General features: G+C 38.3%; 1 protein-coding gene across 6 annotated transcripts in view; it reads left to right on the top strand.

The window, feature by feature from the left end:
* The window catches only part of LOC106872207 (phosphatidylinositol 4-kinase alpha), a 140,131-nt gene that overhangs the window by 55,455 nt on the left and 74,100 nt on the right, over positions 1 to 10,576 (top strand). For all 6 annotated transcript variants that reach the window (XM_052969097.1, XM_052969100.1, XM_052969101.1 and 3 more), the window contains 6 exons: positions 939 to 1,039; positions 1,154 to 1,404; positions 2,378 to 2,473; positions 8,075 to 8,258; positions 8,795 to 8,898; positions 9,596 to 9,755. In XM_052969097.1, the coding sequence (XP_052825057.1) occupies positions 939 to 1,039; positions 1,154 to 1,404; positions 2,378 to 2,473; positions 8,075 to 8,258; positions 8,795 to 8,898; positions 9,596 to 9,755 (896 nt within the window). The remainder of the gene's footprint in view (positions 1 to 938; positions 1,040 to 1,153; positions 1,405 to 2,377; positions 2,474 to 8,074; positions 8,259 to 8,794; positions 8,899 to 9,595; positions 9,756 to 10,576) is intronic.

Genomic DNA, 10,576 nt, shown 5'->3' on the forward strand with positions numbered 1-10,576 from the left:
TCCAGACCGGGCGTTGTGAGTGTTTATTGACCGAAAACACCTAAAGCTCCACGAGGCTCCGGCAGGGGATGGTGGCGAACCCTGCTGTACTCTTTCACCACAACTTTCTCTCACTCTTACTTCCTGTTTCTGTTGTGCGTGTAATTGAAAGGGTCAGCCTTGTCACACTGTGTCACGCTGAATATCCCCGAGAACTATGTTAAGGGTACACATGTCAGTGGAGTTCTCAGCCACTTGCACATTAATTTCACGAGCAGGCTGTTCCGTTGATCGGATCAACTGAAACCCCCGTCGTCGTAAGCGACGGAGTGCCAACACAACACACACATATGGCTAGACATCATCACCATCATCTTCACCATCACAGTTTTGTATAATATCCATTTTTACAATGCAAACATGGTTTTTATAAGATGCTGTATTTCTTGTATCCACACAATCTTCATCTGTTCATCTTGACTCTCTGTTTCATCTGTGAGATGAAGTTTTTTTTTTAAATATGCTCTTGTGAAGTTTTTCTTGTTTTTCTTCTTCTGCCATGGTCACTTCCAATTGGCTGAGGTGTTAGAGTGTGCGACAAAATGCTTCATACTGTTTCTTCTGATTCTCTATGGTCTGGGATCAACCCTGACCAAAGTCAACATTGCTATTCATTCTTTCAGAGTCATTAACCAAGCAGACCCTTGGTCAAGCATATTCCAGCCATGGTCATTCCATCATTTTCTCTAGACCCCACAGCGCATCCCACCTTTTTTTTTTGTAACAGTAGGGAGATATGACTGTTATTTCTAGGAGGTTGTGATAAAATTGAGAGAGTGAGGGATGGTTAGAGAGGGTGTGTGGATATAAAGAACTGGTATTGATGGATGAGAAGTAAAAGATAGAAAAAAAAAAGATGAAAAATATTTTATTTGAAATTCTTTTTTTTTTTTTTGTAGAAGCTGAGAATCTATGTCTTCGATTGACCGAAAAGATCAACTCCATAACAGACAAAAAGTTACTTCTAATGCATATGCCGTTACAAATGGTATCTCTAGAGGTGCGTTACACACTTCTGTATTCAATTATCTTCCAGAATGTTTCTTATTTCGGTTTCCAATGTTGAAATATGTATTTTCTGTCACCTGTTTCTTTTCTTTCTCTCTTTTCAAAGGCTCTTGGTAAATTAGCCACCAAATTTCCTTGTCTTGCGAGTACCATGTTAGCATCTTTGCGGGAATACCTCGTTATACCATCCCCTGTGCTCAGTAAACTCAACAAATATGCAACACAAGAGGCCAACATAAAAATTACAGTCACTGATGAGAATCGCATTTTAAACAAACGGACCAGCAATCACCCCAAAAATAAATTAATGGCTACTTTAGAAAACCTTCGGGACACAGCAGTAACGAATGTGTGCAGGTAAGATTGCTGCTGTTGTGTTTTTTTTTTTGACCCCATATCACTTTGATTTAAGGAAACCCATGATCAAAGCTAATCCATACCAGCACAGACCATGCATGTTAAATGATGTTCCAGCCATTTTTATTTTTATATATTAAGCTCTGCGTCATCCAATACATATCTTTTTAAGATGATTTTTAAGAGATTTTGGCTGCTGTTTCTAGCAGGTTGAATGACTTTAGAGCAGTAGTTCTCAACCACTTTTAGCTATGGACCCCTTTGATCTTATTTTTCTCTGCTGGACCTTTTTAGCCATTTGATGTTTAAAAATATCTTTTCTTCATCATCATCATCGTTTAACATCCGCTTTCCATGCTGGCATGGGTTGGACAGTTTGACTGAGGACTGGCAAGCCTGGAGGCTGCATCAAGCTCCAGTCTGATTTGGCAATGTTTCTACAGCTGGATGCCCTTCCTAATGCCAACCATTTTACAGAGTCTACTAGGTGCTATTTTCATGACACCAGCTCTAGTGAAGTCACCAAGCACCTCACAAGACGTGACCCATCGACTGAATGAGGGTGTAGTATTGAAAGGAGGTGGCTACGTGCCAAGTGTTGAGAGATTACAGTATGATAGAGAGACAGGAACAGATCTTGCTGTAGAACAGATACATAACCAACCCAGCTGGAAAGAGTGAAAAGAGATGGTGGTGAAGAGGTTATTAAATTTATTCCTTTTTCTGCATTCTAAGAAGCTTTCCATATTTACTTATTTTGTTGCTTTATACTCAGACTTAGTTCCTTAATTTAATCTCTTTGATATTTTATTTCTGTGTTTATACATATTTAGTCTATGCTGGCTTTCATAAAAATCTCTTGTTGATAAGGTCTGCAAATTTATATATTTCCTTAATTTTGTACAGTATTTTTATATTTTCTTAGAGTTCATCAATGTAATAATACTTGAACAAAAAATTATTTATTTTTCAGGTGTTTGAAAGCTGGTTTACAGGTTGACCAAGATATTGTACAAGCTTTTCTCGCCTCTGTCTCGAATCGATTATATCGTACGGAGACCAGTGATAGGTATTTGTTTTTACTATTGATTTATTCTTCTACATTGATATTATTTGTCTAAAAATTAAGGGTTTTTTGTTGTTTCACTCTTATAGACATATTTCATTCACAAAACGATTCAGTTGTGAACTTGTAACTCTACTTTTAAAACTTTCAATAATTTTTTTTATATAATTAATAATGTAGACAACATACACCATGATGGTACAATGTAATCACTGAAAGGTAAAGGTAGTAGGTACTTCCCTTCCTGCTTTGAGTAAGTTTGTGTGTGTGTGTGTGTGTGTGTGTGTGTGTATGTGTATATATATATATATATATATATATATATATATATATATATATATATATATATATATATATATATATGCATGTATACATACATATATGTACATACCTACATATACATGCATATATGAGTGCAGGACGTCAAAAAAACGTGAACAAAATGGAAAACGAGAACATAAAAAAATAAAAGCATGGAAAACGAACTTTTTTTTCAAACAATGAAAGAAACAAATAGAGAAACAAGACAGGCAACATAAAGAACAATCCCTTCATCAGTTGTCCCCTGTTTTATCTACTCTGCATTTCGAACGTTATATATATGAGAGGTATTGGTATCTAGAAGACCCAGAGAGTGGCAGGTAATGCTAAGTAAGTGCTATGGACAGACTATAGTTAAACTCTTGGTTGGATAGTGATACGAGTGAGGAGTCTAATGTGGGTCTTGTATTAGACAAAATAAGATAAAGCCTTACAGCTGTAAAACTATATCTATTTCCTTATAAAGTCCTGAAAACTCCTCACAGCCTTGGCTTTGTTATCTCATTTTGTAATTCATATATATATATATATATACATATATCATCATCATCGTTTAACGTCCGCTTTCCATGCTAGCATGGGTTGGACGATTTGACTGAGGACTGGTGAAACCGGATGGCAACACCAGCCTCCAATCTGATTTGGCAGAGTTTCTACAGCTGGATGCCCTTCCTAATGCCAACCACTCAGAGAGTGTAGTGGGTGCTTTTACGTGTCACCCGCACGAAGGCCAGTCAGGCAGTACTGGCAACGGCCACGCTCAAAATGGTGTATTTTATGTACCATCCGCACAGGAGCCAGTCCAGGGCCACTGGCAACGATCTCGCTCGAAAATACTATGAAGGCCAGTCAGGCGGTACTGGCAACAGCCACGCTCAAAATGGTGTCTTTTATGTGCCACCCGCACAAGAGCCAGTCCAGGGGTACTGGCAACGATCTCGCTTGAAAATCCTTATCTATATATATAAAAATGAGAATGTGTGTCTGTCTGTCTGTCTGTCTGTCTGTCTGTCTGTCTGTGTGAATCCCTAAAACTCGAGAACTACGCAACCAATTTCATTCAAATTTTATATATATAAGAGAATTGATGCATAAATATCAAACATTATATCCACAGTGACTGATAGGTCATTAGACTCCAGCATGTTATAACACTGCAGTCAATCCATTACTTTAAATTAATTCAATTTAAATTATGTATCTTCATCATATAATTATGGTGTTTATTACTAATTATATAAAATCCACTGAAGTTTGAAATAATTATATTTTCAAGTTTTTTTTTCCCGCTTGATTGCATATTTAGGTGATTAAGAAAAACCTGTCTACTCTGTTTATTTTTAACTTATTAAATAGACCAAATATCTTACATATTTACCTCTTTTACTTGTTTCAGTCATTTGACTGTGGTCATGCTGGAGCACCGCCTTTAGTCGAGCAAATCGACCCCAGGACTTATTCTTTGTAAGCCTAGTACTTATTCTGTCGGTCTTTTTTGCCGAACCGCTAAGTTATGAGGACGTAAACACACCAGCATCAGTTGTTAAGCGATGTTGCGGTACATACACACACATATATACATATATACGATGGGCTTCTTTCAGTTTCCGTCTACCAAATCCACTCACATGGCTTTGGTCAACCTGTGGCTATAGTAGAAGACATTTGCCCAAGGTGCCACGCAGTGGGACTGAACCCGGAACCATGTGGTTGGTAAGCAAGCTACTTACCACACAGTCACTCCTACCTCTTGAAAATAAATTATTTATTTAGTTCTATATTTAAGGAATTATGTAAACAATGTGTTTATTTATTTTTTCTTTTGTGCCATGATTTCATCATAACTGTCCAAGACATTTTCTGTTTTAGTAGGACGTCCATTACACACTCATTGTTTGTTTGTTATTCCCACCCTCTTCCATCTCCCTTTCTTCTAATGACACGAAGGCACCTTTGATATTTCTGAATGTTATAGGTAGTTACCTTGACTGCATGCTTTATTTTGCATGTCCACTACAGGAAAAAAGCAGCCGAGAAGATTCATACCACGTACCTCCGAAGATTGGTTCGCTCTTGGGAAGGGATTGGCGGCAAACACCGAAGTTCCAAAAATATTGACGTCCTGAGGCAACTTTGCTTCTTATTTATCTTAATTTTAATTTTTCACTTTCATTTTATTCAGTCAGAAACAAATTGCAGCTGAACAAATAATCACATCCATGTTTTATAGCTTTCAAAAAGACAAAATGGCTTCTTAAACATCAACGAAGTATTGACTTAATTGATATTTCATGAAGATCCTAAATGTATAGGTCCATGGCTCAGTGGCTAGCGTATTTGGCTCATGAGTTTGTTAAGACGTGAGTTCAATTCCTGGCTGTGCATTGTGTCCAAGTAAGGCACTTTATTTCATGTTGCTCCAGTCCACTCAGCTAGCAAAAATGAGTCATATCTGTAATTCAAAGGGGCCAGCCTTGTCACATTCTATGTCATGCTGAATCTCCCTGTGAATTACATTAAGTGTATGCATGTCTGTGGAGTACTCAGCCACTTGCACGTTAATTCCACAAGCAGGTTGCTTCATTGATTGAATCAACTGGAACACTCCTTGTCATAATCAATGGAGCCCCTGAATAATCCATGTCTGTACAATCAACTGTATCATCTGTCTTCTACTGTACATTCTCTTCATATTGTAGTGAATGTTTGAAAATGCAAAAGTGGTGAGCTGGCAGAAACGTTAGCACTCCGGGCAAAATGCTTAGTGGTATTTCGTTCTTTACGTTCTCAGTTCAAATTCCACTGAGGTTCACTTTACCTTTCATCCTTTCGGGTTTGATAAATTAAGTACCAGTTGCATACTGAGGTCGATCTAATCGACTGGCCCCCTCTCACCAAAATTTCGGGCCTTGTACCTAGAGTAGAAAAGATTATTGAAAACGTGGTGAGCTGGCAGAAACTCTAGCACGCCAGGCAAAATGCTTAGCGGTATTTCGTCTGTCTTTACATCCCGAGTTCAAATTCTGCCAAGGTCGACTTTGCCTTTCATCCTTTCAGGGTTGATAAATTAAGCACCAGTTACATACTGGGGTCAATCTAATCGACTGGCCCCCTCCCCAGAATTTTGGGCCTTGTGCCTAGAGCAGAAAACAAAGTTTGAAAATGTATTTGGTTGCCATGTATAATAAGCCACTGCATGGAATTGAACCAATGAGGCAGTGTTCATACGTTTACCTGCTAGAAATAGCCAGCAACCAAATGTCCCTCACATCACATGCAACCATCTTAAAATATGCAAGAAAACATTGTGCAATGTTGTACTAGATACACTATGCCTAATAGAAATAATAAAAAAAAGACCTGATGGTTGTCAGTAAAGTACTTTTGATTATAGTTCTGATTGATCCAGCTTAACAACAACAACAGAAACATTTAAATAAGCAACTTACATATTTCACTTGTTTCAGTCATTGGACTGTGGCCATGCTACAGCACTGCCTCGAAGGGTTTTATGTGAGCAAATCAACTCCAGTACTTATGGTTTATTCTCAAGTCTGGTACTTATTTCATTGGTCACTTTTGCAGAAACACTAGGCTATGGGGGACATAAACAAACCAACACCAGTTATCAAGTGGTGGTGGCAGAAAGCATCACACTCACACACACAATTTGTGTGTGTGTTACTGTCTCCTTGCCTTGACATCAGGTGATAATTGTAAATGAGTGTCACCATCATGCGAGCGGTGTCCCTCATTTCCAATCTTCTGTGAAAATATGTCTGATCGTAGAGATTACCTTCCTTGGAAACGGGAGAGGGTTGGCGATGGAAGAGCATCTGAACATAGAAAATCCACCTCAACAAATTCCATCTGATCTATGTGAGCATGGAAAAGTAGATGATTAAAAAATGATGATATAGATGCATATAGGTCCAACTCATACCAGCATGGAAAATGGATGTTAAATGATGCATGAATAGTATTTTGGTTCTCAAAAACTGGTTGATATTAGCAAAAGACCTGTACATAACAATGAGGTTTTCTGGTCTCGTATGAATTTTATGATATTATATATTTCTGGAGACTAAAATATCTGACTTTGTTTTCCCATCATGCTTTAAACTGTGGTAGGCACAGGTTTCTAATTTAGAGCTGTCCACAGTTAATGTAGACTCGTCTGGGCAATTAAAAAAAAGCTACCCAACCACCATCCTATTTGTGAAGCTGCAATTTAACATCTTTGCATTGTGCACTCCACATACTTTACTTCTCTTCCACATATTTTCAATTTCTGGCTTTTTTTTTTTCTTTTAAATTTTGCTTTGAGCCTAAACTGTGTCATTTTCCTGACACCCAATTAGCTTTTGTGTCCATTTTACTTGTGTTTGTTTCCGAAATAAGCACAATAGAGAAGTTGGGGGATTGGCAATTGAGATCGAAGGTGCTGTATCAACTTTCACTTTGCTGTGTCCTTTTATCATCTTCCATAGTTTTGTGTGTCAAATTTGTGTTTTGGCTTCATCTTAATTTTTCCTTATCTTTATTTTGTGTGTCTGTGTTTATATCACCTTTCTTGTTACTTTCAGCACACATCATGTTTTGCTATTCAATATATATAATATTTATTAATGTCCTTGTATATGTTTCAACGGTGCCAGGCCAATATAACTAAAAGACTCAGTTAGTTTATCTTAACAATATCATGGAACCTAGATTGGTAGAATCATTAAAATATCAGACAAAATGCTTTTAGTTACGACCCTTTACAGTCTGAGTTCAAATCTTGCTGAATTGAATTTTTTCTTTTCATCCTTTTGGAGTGGACAAAATAAAGTATCAGTCAAATACTGAAGTTGATGTACTCTACGTGCGACAGTTAATATAACTTTAAAATATGTGCAACAATGTTTTTGCTATTTGCTGACTTACTTCCAAGTCAACAAATTAGAGTTGTTTTATTTTCAGGTAGAAAGAATGAGTGAAACTGAGACTTTCTTTGCCATATCTGATGATATATCTGAGACTTAACAATGTCAGGTAAAAGTAGTTTAATAACTACATTGTGGTTATTAAACATTTTTTTTTTTTTCACCCACAACTGAAGAAAAAGCCCCAAAGCAAACCACCGTTACTTAAATTGAGTTTAATATTTTCTGTTGTGTTACTATTTGTTGTATTTTTTTGGTTTATTTCAGCTGATTATTTCATGTGGTCTTAACTTTGTCTGATCCTATTTTATTTCTGATCTCAGTTCATTTTTATACAACGATTTTTTTTCAACAGAGAATCTGCTCTGATCTCAACAAATACAATTCTGACACTTGGTCATGTTGCTGTGGCGCTAAAAGATACACCGAAGACTGTAGAATCTGTATTGCAAATATTCCAGCAACGATTCTGTTCCCCCCAGTCTCACCTTGATGAACTGATCATTGATCAGTTAGGATGTATGATAATGGCTGGATGTGTGAGTAGAAATTATTCCCATCTTTTATCTAGATTTAAAAAAAATTTCTTATAAATGATATCACTGGGTTATATTGTTGCTATTTTTGGTAGTATTTAACGTATATGGCTTGTGAAGGCGCATAGCTCAGTGGTTAGAGCGTCGAGCTTATGATCATGAGGTTGTGAGTTCGAATCCCGAACCAGGCTGTGTGTTGTGTTCTTGAGCAAGACACTTTATTTCATGTTGCTCCAGTTCACTCAGCTGTAGAAATGAGTTGCGATGTCACAGGCGCCAAGCTGTATCGGTCCCTTTGCCTTTCCCTTGGATAACACTGGTGGTGTGTAAAGGGAAGGTCAGTATGCATGGGCGACTGCTGGTCTTCCATAAACAACCCTGCCTGGACTTGTGCCTGGGAAGGTAACTTTCTAGGTGCAATCCCATGGTCAGTCATGACCGAAGGGGGTCATCTCAGCATGGCTTGTAGAAGCTTTACATACAATTTTTAAAACGCCTGCATACTTACATGTATGATTTATTTTTCTCTCCATCTATAGTCCAGCATATCAGGAGAAGTGATGAAGATGTTTTCTCAGATCAGCATTGAAAGCAGTTCAGCCTATGGACGCTACGACAACGAAGATAAAGTCAATGCATACAGGTTTGTACTGTGTCAGTCTGTTAATCATGTCAAGTTACATTCAAGCAGATTTGATTCCTATATCTCTCTGTATTTGATTATTTGTGTTTGTGGAGTAAATATTATTGGTGATGTTTCATTAAAGCATTACCACTAGTAATTATTAATTAACTTTAAAGGGTGTTTGAGAGGATTTCATTGATGTTTTAATCAAGGGGATTTGAGTGGGGTTTGATTTAGGAGGTTGGAGAGACATTTGATTGAAATGATTTAAATGACTGATTGATTGATGCCATTTGAATGACGTTCTGTTGCAAGCATTTGAATGATATTTAATTTGAAGTATTGTAGATATTTGACTGATGTCATTTAAGTGACATTGGACTGATTTGCTTTGAATAAAGTTGATTGTGGTGATCGAGTGATGACTGATGTACTATGGGCAATGATTGATTGAATATTTTCAACTATTGCTGACAGTTATTTTTGATAACAATTTTGGGTTATGATTGATTAAACTATTTTGATCAATAATTTTAAAAAATAGCATGGATGATGGTTTGAGATACTGTGGGTAATATTGAGGTACTGTGGGTGCTATTGAAGAACTGTGGGTGCTATTGAGGTATTGCGTGTAAAGCAGTGAGGTACTGTGTTTGAAACAGAATTTTGCCTAAACCAGTACAGGCAGTTTTTGTTTTTTTTTTTGTTTTTTCAGACATGTTTCCCTGTCGGTGATAAATGCTTTTGCTAACATCTCAGCTAATATACAAACCGAGAATGAACAAATTGAGTTACTGATTCGGTTATTGGAGCTGTTTGTGCAAATGGGGCTAGAAGGCAAACGGGCGAGTGAGCGTGCTCAGGGAGCAATGAAGGTAAGGGGTCACATTGTGATTTGTTTTGTTGCATACCGATATCGTTTAATACTGGCTGTTTAACTACAGGGTTAAGGCTGTATATGCATGCGTTGGTTTCTGTGGGTGTGAATTAATTTGAATGGTTGTGGGTCTGAGCATCAACGTTGTAGAAAGGGGAGCAAAAGAGCAGTTTTGAGATTGCATTGAGAGAGAGGGAGAGAGAGAAATGAGAGAGTGAGTGAGAAGTGAAATGAGTGAAAAGTGAGACAAGTGAGAAGTGAGACAAGCGAGGAGCGAGAGAGAAGAGATGAGTGAGACAGAGAGGAGAGAGGGACATGTGAGTGAGACAGAGAGGAGAGAGGGACATGTGAGTGAGACAGAGAGGAGAGAGGGACATGTGAGTGAGACAGAGAGGAGAGAGGGACACGTGAGTGAGACAGAGAGGAGAGAGGGACACGTGAGTGAGACAGAGAGGAGAGAGGGACACGTGAGTGAGACAGAGAGGAGAGAGGGACACGTGAGTGAGACAGAGAGGAGAGAGGGACACGTGAGTGAGACAGGAGAGAGGGACATGTGAGTGAGACAGAGGGGAGAGCGGGACACGTGAGTGAGACATGAGAGAGGGACACATGAGTGAGACAGGAGAGGAGAGAGGGACATGTGAGTGAAACAGGAGAGAGGGACACGTGAGTGAGACAGAGAGGAGAGCGGGACATGTGAGTGAGACAGGAGAGAGGGACACGTGAGTGAGACAGAGAGGAGTGCAGGACATGTGAGTGAGACAGGAGAGAGGGACACGTGAGTGAGACAGAGAGGAGAGCGGGACATGTGAGTGAGAC

The sequence above is a fragment of the Octopus bimaculoides genome, chromosome 6 (genome assembly GCF_001194135.2).
Source record: "Octopus bimaculoides isolate UCB-OBI-ISO-001 chromosome 6, ASM119413v2, whole genome shotgun sequence".
Classification (NCBI taxonomy): Eukaryota; Metazoa; Mollusca; class Cephalopoda; order Octopoda; family Octopodidae; genus Octopus; species Octopus bimaculoides.